Source organism: Oxyura jamaicensis, chromosome 2 (genome assembly GCF_011077185.1).
Source record: "Oxyura jamaicensis isolate SHBP4307 breed ruddy duck chromosome 2, BPBGC_Ojam_1.0, whole genome shotgun sequence".
Classification (NCBI taxonomy): domain Eukaryota; kingdom Metazoa; phylum Chordata; class Aves; order Anseriformes; family Anatidae; genus Oxyura; species Oxyura jamaicensis.
Genome location: NC_048894.1, coordinates 110,876,934 through 110,899,821, shown reverse-complemented (window position 1 = coordinate 110,899,821; position 22,888 = coordinate 110,876,934). Strand labels below are relative to the sequence as shown.

Below are 22,888 nucleotides of genomic sequence, written 5' to 3'. Positions count from 1 at the left end.
CAGATTTGCCAAAAAAAAAAAAATAGACATGAGATTAGACCTTTAAGTAGTTTGCTCTTTTCCTTTTTGCACTAAGAAAATTACTGTGCAGAATTATTATGGGCTTTGATTTAAAAAAAAAAAAACAACAGCAGCGTGACAGGCAGAAACATTCGTGTTTGCTGGTTGGAAAGTAAGAACCAGGTTTGTGCTGTAGTAACTGTATTCCCCCTCCAGTGTTCTGTTTTTTTTACCGTGTGTAAAAGCTAAAGGAGAGAACCCCAAGCAAACAAGGAGAATTGGATGGGGGAAAAGGGGCTCCCCTTGCTTCTCCCGTGGTCACGCTCAGTGCTTGATCCCGACCCCGCCGCCAGCCTGACATCCCGCTGGGGTTCACAAGCCAAAGGGAATAGTTGTATAATAGGTAAAACCAAGCAGGCAGTGGCCACAAAAAGAAAGTGATTTACTACCGTGTCAGTGATAGTACGCTATTTATAACACTTAGCATATATTCCTCTAAACATTTATACAATAATATATCATTTCTGCATAGGATATACATTTTAATACTAAATTTGGTTACAAAATATGTTGCTTAGGCAGTTGCAGACTATTTTTCTTTGCTCAGCTTTTTGACATAAATTCCTGCTCATCTGCTGGCAGCATTTGTTTGTCAGAAATACATTTGATTTTTAGAGGACAGAACATCTTTCCACTTTGGAGAACTGGCTGAAAAGGTTCATTTAAAATAAAGTTTAAAAATGTAATAAAAGTTAACATCTTTTTCTGTGAGTAGGCTTTCCATTGCTTTGATTGTTTCCAATTTAAAGAGTCAAACCCCTCAATTTGAAAGGGCAGTACACAGATTTACATGAAAAGTCTCCTATGAATATTACAGTCATTAATGTACCAACTCAATTGTCTGCTGTCATTTAGTATGTATGACAACGAGCAACTTTACTTCAGTACACTGCAAAGCCTTTTAGTAGATGGTAGTACTTTTGCCAGAGGAGAGGATTTAATTTTTGTTTTTTTTTTTCTTAAAAAAAACAAACACTTTGTTTTCAGTTCAAAGACACGATGCTTAGGCTTGGTTTTGGTTTTATTTATGTATTTATTTATTTATTTAAATGAAAACCAGTAGTGTAGATTCATCCATAGGTAAGTGCAGATATGTACTGGGGCATGGGTGTGAGTGGGTGTCCGTGAGAAAGGTGTATGTAATTTGTGAGCTTGCTGCACCCCCAAGACCCCCCCCCCCTTCAGGAGGTAAACAAGAGGATAAAAAACCATGTAGTATTCAACTTAGGCTGAAAAGCATTGTGTCAACGGGCAGGGATCCAGGAATGGTGTTTGGTTGTTTTCTCAGAGTTCGATGGTTGCCATCTGGCATTGATAGGGAGATGGTGTTGTCATCAGTTTTTCGATGCAGGAAAGGAATGAATCCTCATCTGTTTCCTGTGGATAAGCAAGAGGTTGATCATCTAGTAAAATCTTGTTACCTTAAAGAAAGCAGGCTTGGAATTTGTTTATATAATATAGGCCAGCTCCAACTTTTATGCTAGTGTAGTAAATTTCTTGAGGGAAGGCTGAGGTTGCAAAGAAACTGTTTTGCAAGAATACCTTAAGAAAGATGTTTTTCAAAAAGGTTTATCCTGTCTTTTTCTGTGCTATTATTGTAATCGATTTTAATTTTAAATTTTAAATTTTAATCAATTTTAATTTTAAAAGGAAAAAAGGATGAAAACTTGCCCCTGGAAAGGAATAAAAGGATTATTTGATTTATTTCAAGCATTCTTATGAGTGTAATCATTGGTGCAACATAGTTTACACTTAAAACAAAAGGTGTAAAAATTGTAGAGCACACCTAGTAAAAAAAAAAGTTATGACTTGACCTGTCTAGAGGTGAGGTAATACCATGGATAACTAGTTTAGTTTAGTTTATTATCTGGCTAGCATTCCTGTTTTGTCTTTTCCTTGTTCCTCATAAATCGTACAGCTTTTGCCATAATCATTTATCATTTTTCCTGTTTCCAGTTTTTCACAAGTCGCTTTGTCTGTGATCACCTCACAGTACAGGTTCTGCTGGACTAAGGAAGTTCAGCTGGCTGAGGCTTTTGCAAAAAGGAAGAAGTGGTGGGCAACCTCTTGAACTTAGAAAAAAAAATGCTGTTCAATTCTAACCCTTGTGAAACTTTCTCATTTTCCTTGATCCTGGTTGTTAGTTCGGAAAATTTAACGATCCAGCTGCCAGCTTTCAGTAACTGAATTGTATAGTTATTGGAGAAATCTGGTTGCACTTTATTAGAGAAAGCATTGCTGTTTATATTGTTGTCCTGTTCCTCCCCTGTAATTTTTCATGTTATTTAGAATAACACCCAAGTCTCTGTCAGTAATAGCCTTTAAAAGATTTCTGCGTTCAAAATCAACTTCAAGGGAAAAAAAAAAAAAAACGTGACAAAGCAAAGGGATTTTTTTTATTAAATATTAGGCGCGTGGGTTGACTGTATTAATTTTAAATCATTCCTGTAATATTTTCTCCCTTCCTTTGACTCTTCAGATGCTCACATAATATGCAAATCATTTTACAAGGGATACAAAAGAAACATTAAATATATTAAAATCTGCATTTTAATAAAGGTGTCAGTGTATAATACATATCCTGCAACTGAGAAAGAATGATAAAAAAAGCAATAAAAAGGTAATATAGGCACAGAACTATTTAATAACTTTTAATGTTTTACAGTCTGATAAAAATAAATGTGGTCTTGAAGCTGTTGGGTACAGGTGTAAGAAATACCTACTCTGAGTTTAATGTTTTAGCTATTTAGGAGTAGCAGGTCTGTATTGCTCATGTGCATTTGGTGTCTCCTTTGAGCTGTAGGGATTAATCTTGTGGGCATGTTTCTTTTTCATTTCAGATGGAGTGGATGTTGAGGATGACCCCACTTGCTCATGGCCAGCATCATCACCTTCGAGCAAGGACCAGACCTCCCCGAGCCATGGAGAAGGTTGTGATTTTGGTGAAGAGGAAGGAGGCCCAGGGTTGCCCTATCCATGCCAGTTCTGTGACAAGTCGTTCAGCCGCCTCAGCTACTTAAAGCACCACGAACAAAGTCACAGCGACAAGCTCCCTTTCAAATGCACGTATTGCAGTCGTCTCTTCAAACACAAACGGAGCAGGGACCGCCACATAAAGCTTCACACAGGAGACAAGAAGTATCACTGCAGCGAGTGTGATGCGGCATTCTCGAGGAGCGATCACCTTAAAATTCACTTAAAGACTCATACGTCCAACAAGCCATATAAATGTGCCATTTGTAGACGTGGATTCCTGTCATCCAGTTCGCTGCATGGTCACATGCAGGTTCACGAGAGAAACAAAGATGGCTCTCAGTCTGCTTCCCGGATGGAGGACTGGAAAATGAAAGACACCCAGAAATGCAGTCAGTGCGAGGAAGGCTTTGATTTTCCTGAGGATCTTCAGAAGCACATTGCAGAATGCCACCCTGAGTGTTCCCCTAACGAAGATCGGTCTGCTCTTCAGTGCGTTTACTGCCATGAACTCTTTGTAGAGGAAACGTCTCTGGTCAATCACATGGAGCAGGCCCATAATGGTGAGAAGAAGAATTCATGCAGCATTTGCTCTGAGAACTTTCACACTGTGGAAGAGCTGTACAGCCACATGGATAGTCACCAGCAGCCAGAGTCGTGCAACCACAGCAACAGCCCATCATTGGTGACTGTTGGCTACACCTCAGTCTCCAGCACCACTCCCGATTCCAATCTCTCGGTGGATAGTTCAACGATGGTGGAAGCGGCTCCCCCTATACCGAAAGGCCGCGGAAGGAAGCGGGCAGCTCAGCAAGTGCCAGATATCACTGGTCCTTCGAGTAAACAGGCAAAAGTTACCTATAGCTGCATTTATTGCAACAAACAGTTGTTTTCCAGCCTTGCAGTCCTGCAGATACACCTGAAAACTATGCATTTAGATAAACCCGAACAAGCCCACATCTGTCAGTATTGTTTGGAGGTGTTGCCATCTCTCTACAATCTGAACGAACATCTTAAGCAAGTCCATGAAGCTCCGGACCCAGGACTGATCGTTTCTACCATGCCTGCCATGGTGTACCAGTGCAACTTCTGCTCTGAAGTGTTCAATGACCTCAACACTCTTCAGGAACATATCCGATGTTCTCACGGATTTGCCAACCCTGCTGCTAAGGACAGTAATGCATTCTTTTGTCCCCATTGCTACATGGGATTTCTTACAGATTCTTCTCTGGAAGAGCATATTAGACAAGTCCATTGTGATCTTAGCAGTTCCCGTTTTGGTTCCCCTGTGCTCGGAACCCCAAAAGATCCAGTGGTGGAAGTGTATTCCTGTTCTTACTGTACAAATTCTCCAATATTTAATAGCGTTCTTAAATTGAACAAGCATATCAAGGAGAACCATAAGAACATTCCTTTGGCACTGAATTACATCCATAATGGAAAAAAATCCAGAGCCATGAGTCCCTTATCTCCTGTAACCATTGAGCAGACCTCTTTAAAGATGATGCAGGCAGTTGGAGGTGCTCCCCCTCGTCCTGCAGGTGAATACATTTGTAATCAGTGTGGTGCTAAGTATACTTCCTTGGACGGTTTTCAGACTCATTTGAAAACACATCTTGACACCGTCCTGCCAAAACTGACCTGCCCTCAGTGCAACAAGGAATTTCCCAATCAAGAGTCCCTGCTGAAGCATGTTACCATTCATTTCATGATCACCTCAACCTACTACATCTGTGAAAGCTGTGACAAGCAGTTTACTTCTGTGGATGACTTGCAGAAACACCTGCTGGACATGCATACATTTGTATTCTTCCGCTGCACCTTGTGCCAAGAGGTTTTTGACTCCAAGGTCTCTATCCAGCTACACTTGGCTGTGAAGCACAGCAATGAAAAGAAGGTATACAGATGTACGTCTTGCAACTGGGATTTCCGCAATGAGACTGACCTGCAGCTTCATGTTAAACACAACCACCTGGAGAACCAAGGCAAAGTGCACAAGTGCATCTTCTGTGGCGAGTCCTTTGGTACAGAGGTGGAGCTGCAGTGTCACATTACTACGCACAGCAAGAAGTACAACTGCAAGTTCTGCAGCAAAGCTTTCCACGCTATCATCTTGCTGGAAAAGCACTTGAGGGAAAAGCATTGTGTTTTTGAAACAAAAACTCCAAACTGTGGGACGAACGGGGCAGCCGAGCAGGTTCAGAAAGAGGAAGTGGAGCTCCAGACCTTGCTGACAAATAGCCAGGAGTCCCATAACAGCCACGATGGCAGCGAAGAAGATGTGGACACATCTGAGCCTATGTATGGCTGTGACATTTGTGGAGCAGCTTACACCATGGAGACTCTCCTGCAAAACCACCAGCTTCGAGACCACAACATTCGGCCTGGAGAAAGTGCCATAGTGAAGAAAAAGGCTGAACTCATCAAAGGGAATTACAAGTGTAATGTGTGTTCTCGAACATTCTTCTCCGAAAACGGGCTCCGAGAACACATGCAGACACACTTGGGACCAGTGAAACATTACATGTGCCCGATCTGCGGTGAGCGGTTTCCATCTCTTCTGACTCTTACTGAGCATAAAGTCACACACAGTAAGAGCCTGGACACTGGAAACTGCAGGATTTGCAAGATGCCCCTCCAGAGCGAGGAGGAATTTTTAGAGCATTGCCAAATGCACCCTGACTTGAGGAACTCCTTGACGGGGTTCCGCTGCGTGGTGTGCATGCAGACTGTGACCTCCACGCTGGAACTGAAAATCCACGGCACGTTCCACATGCAGAAAACTGGAAATGGTTCTGCCGTGCAGTCCACGGGTCGCGCGCAGCATCTCCAGAAACTGTACAAGTGTGCTTCCTGCCTGAAGGAATTCCGTTCGAAACAGGATTTAGTGAAACTTGACATCAACGGTCTGCCATATGGTCTGTGTGCTAGCTGTGTTAATCTCAGTAAAAGTGGTAGCCCAAGTGTCAACATCCCTTCAAGCAGTAACAGACAAGGCATGGGCCAAAATGAGAACTTGAGTTCCATTGAGAACAAAAGCAAGGCAGGGGGACTGAAGACTCGATGTTCTAGTTGCAATGTTAAATTTGAATCAGAAAGTGAACTCCAAAACCATATTCAGTCAATCCACAGAGAGCTTGTTCCAGACAGCAACAGCACACAGCTGAAAACACCACAAGTATCTCCAATGCCCAGAATCAGCCCCTCCCAAACTGAAGAGGTAACCCTTTTTTCTTTGCTCTTGACACTTTCCATCCTGTTGGAAAAAAAGCCCCCCTTTTCAAGCCGTCTTGTCACCTATGAAATGCTTAGGCTGAACCATGTTCCATTCCTATCCGTAGCCACTAGCTAGTAATTACTTGTTTCTTGGTATGCCTTACATCTTGGATTGAGTTGTGCGGAATAGGACTAATTCCAGTCTCCCTAGGATATTGTCTTCTGTATCACTGAGGAGACCTGTCTTCATGCCAGCACAACTGAGATCTGGAATCTTATCCTAACTCTGTTAACGCATTGGAATCCCCAGCTAGGAGTTGTGCTTACGGCAGGGAGCATTAATGGCAGAGGAGTAGAATACAGTCAGCCAAAATGCTGGCATAAGGGGTGGATTTTTAAAAAATATTTGGGAACAACAAATTGATGTGGGTTTGCTTTTTGGTTTTGGTTGTGGGTTTTCTTGTTCTCTCCTTTTTCTTCTCTCTCTTTTTTTTTTTTTTTTTTTGTAAATTGTATTGTAGACATTCGTTTTTCCCTCTTATAGCATATTTGGATTAAGTAGAATTGCAACACTAGCCTAAGGTAAATTGGGAAATGAGTCCTTCTGATATAATTCCTTGTTTTACTTTTCTTTCCATTCGTGATGAACAACATTTTGATGTCAATGAAGCACCTTAGTGTCTAATGCTTGAAATCCCATTAATGCGGTGTACTTTAGAACGTAAAGATTTGAGAAGAATAAAAAAAAATAAATGGTAAAAAAAAATATTTCAGAAAAAAATAAAAATAAAAAGGCTCAAACTCTTGAAAGATCTCATCTACCTCTTCAGACACCATGATCAAGTAATAATGGCTGTATGGGGAGTAGTGGGGAAGGGTAGGGGAGTCACTTACTGAGGGCAGGTAGTCTGTTTTATCTTCAGAAATATTATCAATAGAATGACCTACAGTTAATATTTTAGGCATGGTATCTTGCATAATGACCCCTTGTAGTTCAGGAAGCCTAAAAACACAGCACAAACAAATTATAAGAAGTAATAGCTTTTGCTTTAAGAAAGCTTTTAACCTGTAATGGTGCGAGTATGGTGCAACCCATCAGTGTGAATGCATATGGATACCCTGTGGTTAAGGAGCTGCTCTTCCATCACTCTCCTTGCTTCCCTGTTTGTAAGCCCATCTGTTGGGTAAGAAATCTCTTAGCCTATTATCCAATAGACATGTGCAAGCCAGAGGGCAGGAAGAAGACAGAGAGGAAGGAGGGGTGATACATAAGGGTACGTGTGCCAACAGGTACCTGTTTGTGGAGCTGCTGAGAACATAGCTGGAGGAGGCTGGAAGGAGGCCACTGAGGCAGCACAGGACCTGGAGTGCCACCAAGAGGGAACTGGAGTTGGGAAAGGAGGGTGAAATACCAGGCAGGATGTGTCCACCAGGGAAGGACCCCATGGTTTCATGGCTTCTGCATCTCCAGCGTGCAAGTTGGGTGTCAAGGGGATACACCTGGGGAATGGGATGTGGTGTGGAGTTTATGGGAGGAACAGATAGTTAGACTGAGAAGAACTGGTCTAAGGAAAACCTTTTCAAAGAAGAGGGAAAAGGAATGGCTCCCATTAGTTGCAGTTCAGACCACTGAATGTCCTGTAGTATTGCTGTTGAGTAGAAATCAAAGGATGACCAGCTGTAAGTTTTTGATAGATTCAGAGTCATCCTGTTTTCTCTTTGTCATCTTTCCCCAAAAGACTGCTTGAAGTCTCTCTTCCCAGTCACATTGGAAGCCAATTCCTGCTACCTTCAAGCACAATGGGAATCATGCATGTTAAGACAGTTAACAGGATAAGAAGATGTTACCAAGTTGGCTTTCTCTTGCTTGTAAACAAGAAAAAGAGATTTAGGTGTTCTCGGTGGTGATATAAGGTCAGTTACCTTCAGTGTCATCAGTGAATCTTCTTGTACTTGGATGAGGTATACTCAGAGTTCTTGTATCTTCTTCTGATTGGCCTCATGTTTCTCTTCTTGCTCTTTTTTGACTTTTATCTTAGAAATGTACTTAAGATGAAAAAGCCTTTTAAACCAGAGCAAGATTATTGAATAGCATTTGCATGCTTTCAAATCACCATTTGCCCCCCAACTCCATTCAGAGCTCTTAAACTGATTTTTCAGTGCCTGTGGTTCTAGTCTCCACATAAGTAACCTAGACTTTCATATACTTTTCTCAGGGGAAGCACAAAGCTATCAAGTTCCTGATAAAGCATTAGTACTTTTGGAAACCATAAATGCATGTTTGTAAAATCTTGAAAGATAATTTATTTTTCTAACAGATATTACTGGTTTCAAATTGTAGTGATGCAAGCATTATAGCAAAATTGAAAGTGGTGATACACAAATGTTTAAAACTATAGATTTGATATCCAGGCTGAGGGAATGAAAACATAAGCATATAACACAAACAGTAAAAACAAATTGGGTTTGTAAAAGTTATTATTAGGCAGTGGCTTTGTTACTCCACTGAAAGAATATGTGTCGAATTGAATGGGATGTTGAAAATGGCTATTTAAACATGCTATTTTGGGGGAAGTTTCAATCCCCCAAAAATCATATTAAGGAGTAAAGGTTTCATTTGCGTTATTTATAGTCGTGTGGTTTGAGTTGTCAGACTTCAACTAATGAACATTTCACTCAGGGAAGTGGTTATCAGAAAATTAACAGTGCTGAATACCCTGTGTTACTCAATTAAAAGAATACTATGCTAAGAGGACCAGAAGATATCTTTTTAAGAGAAAAGATAACACCAAAAATGTGACTTCTGGTTTCTTGGCCAAGTATTCTTATTCTTGAACTGGAACACTTCTTGTAAGCCTGTACACAATAATGTGATAGGATGTGATTGCCTTAACATAGCCCAATGTTATCAGCTGAGATAACACCTTCTGAACTCCCCCTGCTTGCTATGTGAAACATGTTAACCTGAATCATCTTCACTGCAAGTTACCTTTCAGTTGAGACAGGAAGTGATGCCCAGTGCTCATCATCAGTTACAACAACTCAAGGAACAGGTCAGAACTGATTAAGTCCATGATATTGGTGAATCTATAGAACCCATAAACTATCAAACAGACTTAAAGAGGCAGATTGTGGATAAATAGCTATTGAAAGAATTCTAAAATTGGTAAATGCGTAGTATTATTTGGACTTAATAAGTTGCTGAAAACATGCTGTAGATTTCTTGTAAAGATCCTAAATTATTGGAAGTATGCTGTTAGGCTAGGATAACAATCGTGCTGTCATTTAGTGCTTAAAAGTGGAGAACAAGGTTTGATGTGATAGTGAATTGGAAATTAGACATCAGTCCTTTTTCTTTCACTTGTTTTCTTGTTGACTTAGACAAATCCACTTGAACATTTTTGTTTCATTTTCCTTGAGAAAATAAGGTTGGTAGTTCCCAAAAAGTGTGTTGCCGTGCTTAATCACAACACATTTCTTTGTAAAGCACTTGGAAGATGAAAAGCTGTCTTCAAAAAAAAATATGCATCTATGCCTCTCTCGTTTCCCCTTAATGTGTTGCCATGTACCTAATAAGAAAATTCCTGACTCAGCAGAAAGTGTGCCTTTACTTTTGAAGCTTAACAACTTCTGTACATGCAGAACCACACCAGCATAACTATACAATAATAATTATACTGTTAACTGCTTAGCTAGCAGGGGAGGGGGGAATGGACTCTGGCTTAAACCAACACCTTATTGGTAAAGCCTATCCATGCTAAAGCTTGTCCATGTGAGCAACCGTGCTCAGTTTGGGGTCCTGTTGGTACCATCCAGAGTAGATGCTCAGCAAGCATAATTGCTTCTGTAAGTAGCTGAATGTGAAGCTCGTGTGAATACTATATTACCTGTGACAATGCAGAAAGTCCATCATTAATAATACAAGAACATGCTGGGTTTTCTGGTCTTGAGAAAGGAAGGGGCAGTGCAGATTCACTGCCAATTACTGCAGGAATAAAAATGCTTATGTAGGTGTTGCAAAAGGCTTGCAGAAACTCGCTGTAGCAGAGTATCAAAAGTGCTGAACAAAGGAGAAGAGAACTAGCAACTGTCAAACCAGCTGAAGAACAGGATGAGTGTGAACCTGGGGCTGCTCTTCTGTCCTGTTGTGGTTGTGCAGAGGTGTGTGCCAGGATGGGCATGTCACAGCAGGGGACACTGGGCACATCACAGCACCATTCTGGAAGGAGCTATCAAAGTGCAGGCTGACAATGAGCTTGTGAAGATGGGGATCACAAAATTCAGATGCTGCAGAGAGTTGGTGTCTCCCTGAATCCCAATTTACTGACCTCAGATGAATCCTGAGATTGTATCGACCTGGGACAAAGACTGGAGCTCAGGTAGGTGTACTGTTTTACCATTACTTTTCTTTCTCTTTATTCATGGGCCCTGAATCTACCTTTCTTCTCTTACTACGCCTGCCCCCAGCCCCAGCCCCACCCCTCAAAAGACTGCCAAGCTCACAAAGACAGAAAACAGGAACTGCCTTTTGAAGTAGCTGATTTGTTTCAACAGCAGGCACTGGCAGTCAGAGGCGGAAAGAAGAGAGAAAAGACTGTGAGCAACCCAGAAATGTTCCCAGATGCATGCTTTTGGCAGGGCAGATAGTAGCATTTTAGCAACATAAATCACCGTGCTTTTAACTGAAAAAATACACAAATTAATAGTCATGCATTTAATTGAAATATAGAAAGAAATTAAAATAATCCTCCTCATCAGCAACCCAAGCTGATCATTCAGACTATGGGATTTTTATGAATAAGCACATAAACTTGTAATGTAAATAGAGGAACTAGTGCCTTGGGTTTCCTGTCAGTGAATTCAGGCCCAGAACAAGTGATTTTCATGCTGGATTTTGGATTCAGGGATGGAAAAAGGTAAAGAAGGTTTGTTGCTGGCACAAAGAATTGGCTTTGAAATAGTTTGTGGAACTAATCTGTGGCAAACATATTTTCTGCTTCTGGAGTTTCAGAATGAATTCACTAAAAATATCAGGTTTGCCTTCTGGCATCATTTTGGCATCATTTTCAGGAAGGTATTATTTAAGATGTGTACACATATACTTTTAGAAAGGGCTATACTGTTTTTCTGGCCACAGTAGGCCACTTCACATTACCATATGCTCTAATTTCTGGTAGTACCACTCATGGAGTAGCTGACAAGATAGGGGATTAAGCATTTCTCTTCCCTTTGACTCTTACACTTTCACTAGTGAGCTATCAGACAGAGCCCTCTCTGCATTTAACAAGGATAGTGTTATTTATTACCCTGTTGCTGTAAAGCCTAATGAAGTTAAGCAGCAAATTTCCCACCTTCTCACACTCACCAGCCTGTGAAAGGAGCCCCTTATGTTGGCTGGGGGCTGCTGAACAGAAGCAAGAGGGAAAATGGTAGTGAGTTTTTTAGTTTCTTGTCTACTAATCATTAAGATCTAATGCTGTTTGTCTGTCTTGTTATTTGTCAGATGCTTCAGTTGGGGAATTTGGACCTTCTTCACACCTGTGGAAAACTTTGCATCAGAGGAAGAAAGGATGATGTGTTCTTTGAACTTTACAAGAGCCCCAAGCCAAGATTTCCATTCAACAAGGTGGGGGGAGGAGAAAAAAATCTCCTTGAAGAAAGCAGAAGAACAGGAGAGGGACACAAAACTGGATGAAGACATTAAGCAGCTCTAGAGTGGGCAAATGTAGATTCAGCAAAGGTTTATGAGACAAAACGTCCTGAGATGTGTGCTTCAACAGGTCAGCTGGCCGAGTGACCAGGGTAATATGCAACAGTTTCCCTTCCACACAGCCCCTGTGGAAAATCAGAATAGCGATGAGTATTTGTACTCTGACCTCAGAATCATGTAGAAACAGCAAGGTTTTTCTCCTGTTTTTCTAGCCTGATTATCTTTGGGAACAAGACAAGATAAATCATGGTATGTCTTTTTGTTCCTTGCATACCTCTAGGGAATTCTCTCTTCTCCCTCTAACTTCTGAATTCAGTTTCAACTGAAACTTTATAGCTGAGCAGGAATATTAAAATCTATAAGGTTTTTAAAATTTTGGGAAGAGAGGTGAGCCACCAGATCATGGAGTCTAGACAGGCAAGAAGCCCTATAGAGATCCAAACCAGGAAGATCTCTTTAACTGAAGTTCATACCTTTTTTTTTTTTTTTTTTTTTTTAATGCAAAAGTCAATCAGTCACAAGAAGTGAAGCTGTAAGAATCTATGATCTGCTCTTTGTGGTGCTCAAAGAATAACTTCTTAACTGAGTGTAAATGTTTTTGAGAAGTGTTGTGTTTTTCATTTTTTTAACCACTGCTCAATAAAGCTGTTTTATGTAATGTGTATATTATTTGTCTCAGACAACAAACATAACACCCAAATTTGTCACTCTGTCATCAGGAACATAAAATGGGCTAACTGTTAATTTAAAATGAATGTGTATCGCCAGTACTGCTTGTTCCATAAAGTTGTGCAAAATGAACATAAATGAACCACCTGATAGGTGACATCTTGTAGAGTCCTCTTGTTTGACCTCCTATAACTCTGTGATGACTGGTAATTTGTCTTATGCCTGATTGTTCAAAACCATTGGATACTTTTTTTCTCCTACCAATCCCATCTTCCACTTACTCCATTTACTGCATTGTTTTACAAATTACTCTATAAAATACAACTGTAGATATGACAGCAGAAACATGTGTCCTGCTGTCAGTCCTTGCTATGGGACATATCAGGAGAAGAGTCATTGGGCACAAAGTGAAACACAGGATGTTCCACCTGAACATCTGAAACCACTTTTTCACTATGAGGGTGACTGAGCACTGGCACAAGTTACCCAGAAGAGGTTTTGGAGTCTCCCTCCTTGGATATATTCCAAAGTTGGCTGGACATGGTCCTGGGCAAGCGGCTCTAGGTGCCCTTGCTTGATCTTGGGGGTTGGACAGGATAACTTCCAGAGAGGTCCCATGCAACCTTAACCACTCTGATTCTGTGATTTCCACTGTCCTTTTGGCCTGACTACTAGGTGCACATTGATGTTATCTTGTTATCCCTTGGTGGTTAAACCTTTGTTGCTAGAATAGGCTTCATAAGACAGGAAATGAAAGAGTGGGGCAACTCATTACAGTCCTGCCAGTAACAATGGGTGAATCTGGAGGAAAAAGCAGCAGCCTGCAGTTTTTATTGGAGACCTAAATTCCTCAAGATGAAAGCCTCACATGCACTCATTGATCATTCTTAATGCCTGTGAAATGACTCCAAAGAGTCACTTAAAAATATAGCCACTTACAGATGCAGCCATTTAAAAGTTGCTTGTTGCTTGTGTACTCAAAAACAAGGTGGAAGGTAGGAAAGAAGGAGACTATTTTTCCCCTCTGGTTATGCTTCCAAAATGTTGGTATCCTGTGTGGGAAGGACTTCCTCTGTTTCTTGCCTGTTATCCAGATTCAACATTCTGTGCTAAAAGGCACACCTAATGGCTTTTCAGAGCTGGAAGGTCACCTCTTCCCATCTACATTTTCCAAGAGGAAATGGGGTGGTTCACTAACAGAGCCTGGTCTGAGACTCCAGCCTTCCAGATATCCTTTTTTAACCTGTGTTTCCACTACAACAGTCCTATTTTGGTTTCTGTTCTGATGGATAAGTAAGTTTAGTGCCAAACTCCAGGAACATGTCTGTCTGCATGTGTGCATCTTGCAACTGTCGCTGGCTGACTTGCAGTTGATCCTGTCTTGCTGCTTGGTGCTTCTCTCATAGGACTGGTCAGGGAATATCTGCAACACCTGATGATTTTCCTGCTCTCTCTCTGTTAACCATAGTCCTTCAGCTTATGTTCCCTGCTTCACATCTGGTAGTCCATGTAATGGTGGGTAAAGTCTTACAAACCTAGAAATATAACTTTCTGTTTCTGAAACAAGTTCTGTGATCTTTCTCTGACAGGAAATAGTAGATTGAAGGCCATGGAAAAAACAAGTTAACTTATTACAGGACATACCTAAGAGAAACTTCTGAAATTTTAAGCAGCAGTGTGAAAGTATAAGATTATGAAATGTTACAGAGGGAATTTTTGGAGGTTTCTGTAATTCCCTTAGAGGAGAGCAAGAAAAACTGCTAGACACAAATCACTGTGGGTAGTGATGAAGACTGGCTCAGTGGCATGCTTGTTTTGCTGGTACACCACTTCCTTGGGCAGCTGTGCTGCTCCAGCAGAGGTTTTCCAACTGGGCATGCAGTCAAGCATCCTTGCAATGTCAGCAGCTGTGTGCCTGCTCAGATGCTACCAGTATATTTGCTAACATTGATGTGGCCTAACAGTATCCACACAGGGTGGTACTATAATTACAGCAGTATGATTGTGGAATTCTCTTCATGGCATATTTTGTGGTGTAGGCGAGCCTTTGTAAAACCCCAGTCTTGCCAGTGTTATGTGAAGCCTTCATTTGTGCAGTCCCATCGACTTGCACAAGTGCAGAGCTAATTGCATGAGAGGGATCTAAGGGGCTTAATCCCTCTCCTGATATTTCCATGAAAATTAATTTCTTATATATTATGTATGAGTAATATATTTCTGTTTGTACATTAATATTAATCTTGCATATTTTTTAGCACAACTGTTCTGTAGGACTGAATTATTGTGATAAGTAGTAGCCCAGATTTCTTCAGGAATAAAGGTTGAGTTGAAAGTGGACAAGAAAGGGCAGAAAAAGTGTCTTGAGTCACACTTTAGAAAGTGAAATTAAACAGCATTAATTTTCCATAGTGTGGGAGAAAAGTGTTTTTAGTGTTCAGATTAACTAAACAAAACAAGGTGTATAAAAAGCCCCCAGTTTTGCCTTTCTTTTAAAACCCAGAGAGCTTTTGCAAAATTTGTGATGGTGAAAAGAGACAAAAGAGTATTCTCTTGTGCGTACTTGCAAACTATTAATTTTATTGGGCTACATCTGTTGCTGATTGTTGGTGAAGAAAGTAGTGGCTTTATTGAATGGCAGTCTGTCTCAGTATGTCTTTTTTAAAACAAAGGAGAAGAAAAAAGAGACAGGAAAAAAAGAAAAAAAAAAACAAAATCTATCAACTTACTCAGAATATCAGCTTTTTGCATCTCAACCTGCCAAGTCATGCTCTACTGCCTGTGCTTTAATGCCACATCATCTGAAAAATTATCAGCACAGTCTCAGTTGTAGGGTCTCCATAATGTCCATAGCCACATAGCTGCTCTGAGACTGAGATGCTGAATGTTAGGATGCCTGTTGGTGAGTTTGCAGCTCTCTGGCTTAAGAATGCCTCATCCTGGAAGCCTTCTTTGATCTGAAGTGCAGTGTAAGGAGACAGAAAGAGTTAGGGATGCTGACAGAAAACTCAGTTGTTGACATGGTAAGCTCCAGATTCCTGAGCATTGCTTAACACATACACATGCAGTGCTTAGAGGCCCAGCTTCACCCAGGCTCAGGCTGTAAGGTAGAAAGTCATAACACATATTAGTTTTTCAGATCCCACATTAAATTCACAGTACTTACAGCTCTTTGTACTCATAAACAATGTAAACCTGATCTGAAGTAATTAAAAATATATGTACACAGCCCATACTGCTGGGTTTTAGAGTCCCTTTTCTGACTTCATCACTTCAGTACTGAGTTTCAAAGACCAAGAGAGAATTGTAGGATTAGAACCTAGAGAGAGATGTAGGATTAGGGAGCTTGAAGGGGAGAGATGAGATTTTTAAAAGCTGCAGATGTGGTTCTTTCTGTGTGGGATGTGAGCCTTTGTAAGGTAATGCACTTCATCAGCTAGGGGAAGGAAAGGTTTGTAACTAAGAGACATTGAAGACTGACATGATTATATGCAGCATCCAGAATGCAAAGGTGAAAGACAGAAGAGCAGACTGTAAGATTTCAAGCAGGTTGGAGAAAGAAGGACTGCTAGGACAAGCATTTGTATTTCTGCTTGAATGCACTTCATGTATTAAAGAACTAAGTAACCATAGTGAAGGATATTAGAAAAGAAAATAACATTTTTCTCCATTTTTCATTTTGTTTTTCATATGGGATTGATTTTCTGTCTCCAGCCATGCACTCAGACCCTAGAATACTTAAGATCCTGCTAAACAAAAGGAGAACAGAAAAAATCTTCATAAAATCCTAAAAATGCATCTTTTTAATGACAATCAGGAAATACTACTTAAAGGGTGTTCTATTTGCAATGAGAAGAGTTAGCAATTAGTCCGTTCAGAAAAAATGCAAGCTGACAGTGCCCCATAAGCAAGATAAATAGCTAACTATGCAGTGAAACTGTCTAACATATGCTTAGTTCTTTTAGAGCTTAAGGTTGACAAAATAAGCATCCAGGAAGATAGAAAAGAAATCCTCAATTAAGGTACTGTCAAAAATAATCTGAGCTATGATGAAAAATGGCTAAATGGACAAATAGGCTGGGACCGTGGTTGCTCTTGTGCCTCATGCAGGGCCAAGCACACTGCTAACACTTAATGAAATAATAATGTAAAAAATCAGCCGGCAGCATCAGGAGTTAGCACTGGCAAGTTGATGTAGTTAGTGTGCAAGTTATAATTTGCTTTTGTATATGATTTGTTGGGAGCACAAACATGGAAGCTATTCACTTTCTTTCATCAGGTTACTTTTCTCTTGGTTTAACAGGTTGAATTAACTCCACCCTGGATTTAATGTGAGGGAACCAGCGAGTGAATGGTTGGTCTAGGAGAGGGGAATGGGAGGTGTGGCTGGTGTGCTAGGGATGTGGGAGGTGTGCTGTTGGCAGCAGCAGGTTGGCTTGGCTGTGTCACTGATCCATACTCTTGGTCTGTGCTGAAACTAAGTGGAAAAAGCCTCGAAAATCCCCTTTACTGGTGTAACAAGGGAAACATAGTTGTAAATGGGAGGCTGTTGTGAGGAGAACAGGTACACATCAGAGTAATTTTCAGTTGCATTCAAATAGAGGTTTGAAAGGACTGTGGAATAAAGTAGGGATGCCTGCAAGTCAATATACAAAAGAGGAAATGTAGACATGGTGTATTAGAAACTGTAAGACATATTTTTGGTTACTTCATATAGGGAATAATTCTTCAGTTAGAAGAGGTATATAGGAGATCTAGAAGTGGAATATCTAATGAAGGAAAACAATACTGTTGAAAAAATGCTTGTAGCATATCCTCCCCGTGGGGAAGAATGAATAGGGATTAGGTGTAATATAATGGAATACAGTATACAAAAATTGACATAGAAACACAGAAAAGTATCCATCCCCAAATTCTCAGAGAAAGTAGCTGAAGATAAAAGGAGACACTAAGCAGATAAATTTGCAGACTTTTAGAAGAAATATCAACAGCCTTGGAAAAGGCTACTAAACAGACATTTAACAGGGGATATAAGGATTATGTATGAAATTACATGTTTGTGAGCTTGATTTAAACAATGAGGAACATGACAGAAAGGTTAATCAACGACATGATAGAGGAAGGCTTAGAAATTTTGGATTTAATGAAGGATGGACAGCAAAGATTCGTGAAGGGAGGATCATGCCTAAAATTTTGATAAAGAGTATTTTGAGAGCTACAAGTACTGACAGGGAAGTCTATGAACATGATCTACCAGGATTTTAGCAAAGCTTTTGAAAAAATATAGTACAAAAGACTATCATCTGTTGGGTGAATATGCATGGTGTAGGGAGAGCTACTTTGATTAAAAAAGAAAGGCAACATTAACCTGGATGTGGAAAGCATAGGAGTCTTGTGAATTGAAGCAGTTAAGGTTAGAGGGATGTGAATAATGGAAAGCCTTAAGAATCACTATTTGCACCACTTTTATTGAATTTATGCAGTGTATCAGTAGTCTGGAAGAAAAAAAGTATGGTAAGATGATGAAATTCACTGACAGTACAAAACTGGGAAAATGGCAGAAAAAATAGGCAGGTGATAAAATTCTGAATGGCTGAGAAGGATGTGGAGCATGGGCAGATCTTCAGAATACTTCTGAACAGAACTGTAAATCCTTTAGCAGAGTGTTTATTAGCTGTTTTGCTTTGTTTTTAAAGCAAATTAAATTCCAGATGGAACTGAAGTACCAGTTGAAAGACTATATTCTTGGGCAGCTCATAAACGCAGCAAAACCTTGTTTGACATGACACGGACACTATGGACATCTTTATTGTAAGGAAATCCTGAAAACTGCAAAGTGACAAGTGAGGATCAGGATAATACTTAAAGGTCTAGGTGACATTAATTATTCGAAAGGTTAGAGAGACATGCATATGTGCTGCATGGATAGGAGGCCCGATCCAAAGCTCATTAAATGTAGTCATAGAGAAGCTTTGCATGCCTCAAGGCTTCAAATTGGGTCTGAAAACTGGAATGAAAAAGAACAAGAATACAAGAGTCAATGTGGTTGCCCAGTGCTCATGTCAGTCCTCTAGTCCAAGCAGTTTTGCTTCTAGGACAATTTTGAATGGTCCCAGGAATGACTTGGGCCCCGGATTTGTACTTGGCATGCAAGAGACAAGTTGGCACTTGGGTTCCTGACAGGAGGGATTTTATGAAGGATTGTGGGATTGTTTATTGAAGAGTTGTGCTTATTTTATGAAAAATGGAAGTTACAATGATGTAAGAAATAAAAGGAAAATGATCAAATGCTTACTTAATCCCATCTGATAATGCATGTGCCATTCTCCTCTGGAACAAATCTTGGGAAGTTTTGCAGCAAGGCACAGCTTAACTAGCACCTTACAGCTTCTCCAGATGCTGTACTGGCCCTGTCTGAGTCCATATGGAAATGTGCTGGTCAGGTTCTTCTGCAGCCCACCGTTGCTAGTATGACATTTCTCTGTAACAAGAAATGTGTGTCGGTTTGTTTTTCTGTTCAGAGGGGAGAATGAGAGTGCTGGTGTATTTCTGTCTCTGGCAGGAGGCTGACGGATGTCCTCTGGCAAACGCAGCGGTGGCAGGTTAGGCTGTAAGTGCTCCGAGCTGTCCACCCTTCATCTTTGTGTGGAGCTGATATGCCCTGGGCTGTGAGCTGGAGCAATAAGGCCTGGGTGCCTGCTCCGTCCTGCTGAGTCCTCCCTTGGTGACTTGGGCAGAGGGACAGGGAGCTCAGCTGGGGCTCCATCACTGCGAGCAGCCGCAGCAAGGCCAGGCAAGGACAGCTGTCACAGCCCTGCTTTTCTTTCTGTGGGGAGCTATCCTGTGCTAAGGGCTGGAGACACTCGAGAGACTCAGGTGGCTCCTTCAGTCACGACCCAGGCTTCCTGCCTGGCAAGGGAGGTGGAGCTGCCCCTGTGCTCGTTTCTGTCTTCTTCCTCCAGGTTTCCCCTTTCTGGGGCCATGTAGTGAGGAGGGGACAGATCTACCCCAGCCTCATTCTGGTAGGGAGCTGTGAGCAGCCACAAAGCACATCAGGACCCAGGAGCTCCTGTGAGCACTCGCGCGTCCTGTCGGCCTGACAAAGCTTGTGAGACTAAGATGTAACTTGCAATGAAAAAGAACCCCTTTAGAATGTGAAACATATGGAAATAAGTATGTGTTTTTTGTTCAACATGGTGTGAAAATGACTGGGTTTGATCACTTTGAAAATCTAAGAGTAAATGGAATTTACTGAGTTTGCTTTTAAAATCAAAACTTAACCATGTGCAAGTTTAGACACTTTGAGATGACTGTGTCGAGCTAATAAAAGTTGATGTCAACATTTTAGCATATGTTTGGATCACAAAAAAGAGCTAGGTCTTGATCAAGCAGCAGTCACAAAAACATTCTTTCCTTCATGATAAAAAGAAAACCTCTGCGTGTGATTCTGCAAATACGTCAGATCATTTGAAGAAGCTAGCAAGTGCTAGTAAATTATTATTTTTGTTGTTGTCAAATGAGTTGGTTTTTTTGGGCTTGAGACTTCAAAGAAAACCCCAACCTTTGTATATTCTGTCATTATGTGCATCAGTCATAATTTTGTGGACAAATCTTGACATGAACTCTGCATTACTGTGCTAACAAGAGAAAAGACCAGCCATTAAGTTTATGTTTCTTTGTTTTTGAACAAAGTCACATATCAGAAATAATGCTAGGGGTATGCTAATAAACAATATATAGTGCCAGTCATCAGGGAGTAAGAAATATTTTCTAACTAGTTCTAAAGGGAAACAATGTTTTAAAAAAAGGGAGAGTGATTGTTATTTATGCAATATTGTTGTTCTATATGTCAGCATCAAAAAGCATCTTGTAAAGAGCTTAGCATAATAAATCTTTGATCGTGACTGTCATTATTTAGAGGTCTTTGATAGATCTAGATGTAGTACAGTAAGGTTAAATTTACCAGCATGTAATAAGAAGACCTTAGACTGCATCTGAAAGTCTATCAGTGTTACCAGTATGGTCACACCAGAAGAAGGGGAAAAGTACTGTATTTTCTAAAACAGCAGGCTTTATGAATTGTAACTGCAAAGCTAAGTCAAAGCAGATTTATTTTCTGGGTGCCCATTGATTTTATTTGTCTACATAAAGATTTAACTTGGTTACATTTCAGAAAACTGAAGTCTCTTTAAATGAGAAACAGCAAAAAAGGCTTATTGTTTCCACCAAGAAGCAACACAACACATTTTGTTATTGTCATGAAGAAAATTAAAATAGCCTCTGTGTATGAGAAGCAATAGGAGATTTGTAAAGTAGAGCCCACAGGAACACTTAATTTCAGAGCTGACTTTGATTAGTCACTAATTTTGCAGTTAACTTAGTAAGAAAAAATGACATATGTTGAAAAAGGCTTTATATTCCTTCCTAAGGGCTTGTAGTAGAAAGATGCATAATGGATGGGCACTTGATCTGTATGGGACAGGGCATCTAATATTAGACACTGATAACAAATCCAGCAAGTCTTTAATAATTCTTAGAGTCAGGGAAAAAAAATACACAACACCTTTTTAAAAAGTATGATAATACCAACTACATAACATTCTTCAAAAGTTAAAAATATACAAAACAAGCTTTATTTTTTATGCACATTATCCAGTGAATCTTACTTCTTCCCCAACTAACGTATATGAAATCTGTGATTTACTACATCTGTACCAGTTTTTGGTACCATTATGTTCCTAAAAATATATGTTTTTATTTTTTACTTTTTTATTATTATTATTTTTGATAGTGTAGGCAAGGTGTCTGTGACTGTACAGAAAGATGCATGTCTCCTGAACTGCTAGCTTGATGTGGCATTTCAAGCCTTACTTTGCCTTCACTAATTCTTCAGAACAACAGTTGAGCTCTCCAGGACTGTTACCTTAGGACTTTGGCCCTTGATGCTACAATTATGCAGTTGAATAATTTTATGAATTTTGCTTGTCTCATTAGATGCCTAGAAAATTGCAGATTTGAAGTCTTAGGATGAAAAAGCAAAATCTTCACTTTTAAAGCATTGTTTTCTGATCTTTGGCCAATTTACGTCAAGAAAACAACAAGAGAAAATAAAATCATGTTTCTAGGATGTTACTGTCTTAATCTGTAACATCTTGGACAAGTGATACACCTTGTAGAAAACTGAAATAGCAGATCTATTTTGAAAGACACCGAGGCACAAGTAAAAGACTTTTCCTGTGCACCAGAGAGAGCAGAGTAATACATTTCCTTGTTCATAATGAAATTTTATCTATATACCCTGTGATTTTTAAGTAAATCAGGCCCCATCTAATGTGGCTGGAAGGGTTGCTTTCTGGCTGATTTCCAGCTAGCCTCCCTAGCTTTAGTACCGATAGGTATTGAAACTACTGCCTGAATCCAGTAACCATTTGTCCACCCTAACGAGGACTTTTCCCTCCTTGAATGATGGCAATATGATGGACCGTTTAAAATGTATGTGCAGAGGAGATTCTGCAGCCCCACTGAGGTTGAGGGCGAAGCAAATTTCTGATCTCTGTGTTCTGTTCCTGGCTTCACCCTAGTTCTGTAGTGGGCCTAATCTATTGGTATAAAATGAAGGATTCATATTTATTTCAGTGTTATTTGGATCACATCTCACATTATCCTCATCACATTTTGCCTTCATGAGTATGACACTGGTGTTTTAGCCATACTGATCTTTCCATGGAGTTGGAAAACTGAAAAAAGAAAAAAAAGTAAACAATTTCTACAGAGTTTCAGGAAACTCAGATAAAAGGTGTTACAGAACTGCAGAGTGTTATTATTTAATATTAATAATTAAGCCTTAATGAAAACACTGCTGGAGAGCTTTAAATGACCACTTTGAACTCAGCATTTTGAGTTGTAATGAAATGGTTCCAACTGCATGTTTCAGTAAATTTTATCTACCCTTGTTTCTTTAGAAGAAGACCTACCAGTGCATCAAATGTCAGATGGTTTTCTACAATGAATGGGATATCCAAGTTCATGTTGCAAACCACATGATTGGTAAGTGAAGCACTAAAACTTCTCAAAGACAGATAGCCATTTCTCTTACTCATGATCATCATTGCCTCTAAAATTAAACAGAGTTAAGGAGAAATTAATTGTGCATCCATCAATGATTAACCTAGGCATGATTGATTTTTTTATTCATATTATTAGACTTGATAAAGCATTAGCATATTTTATTTTCTGCAAGGGCTAGTTTAGACTTCTGCAGAG

General features: G+C 40.0%; 1 protein-coding gene and 1 long non-coding RNA gene across 15 annotated transcripts in view; both read left to right on the top strand.

The window, feature by feature from the left end:
- Positions 1 to 22,888, top strand: part of ZNF521 (zinc finger protein 521) — a 232,119-nt gene that overhangs the window by 91,018 nt on the left and 118,213 nt on the right. For all 14 annotated transcript variants that reach the window (XM_035316383.1, XM_035316380.1, XM_035316377.1 and 11 more), the window contains 2 exons: positions 2,901 to 6,253; positions 22,588 to 22,672. In XM_035316383.1, the coding sequence (XP_035172274.1) occupies positions 3,341 to 6,253; positions 22,588 to 22,672 (2,998 nt within the window). In that variant the 5' untranslated portion in view covers positions 2,901 to 3,340. The remainder of the gene's footprint in view (positions 1 to 2,900; positions 6,254 to 22,587; positions 22,673 to 22,888) is intronic.
- LOC118161243 lies at positions 6,261 to 12,617 on the top strand. The gene is made up of 2 exons (XR_004747909.1): positions 6,261 to 10,628; positions 11,753 to 12,617. It is a non-coding gene; the product is annotated as an uncharacterized LOC118161243 (long non-coding RNA).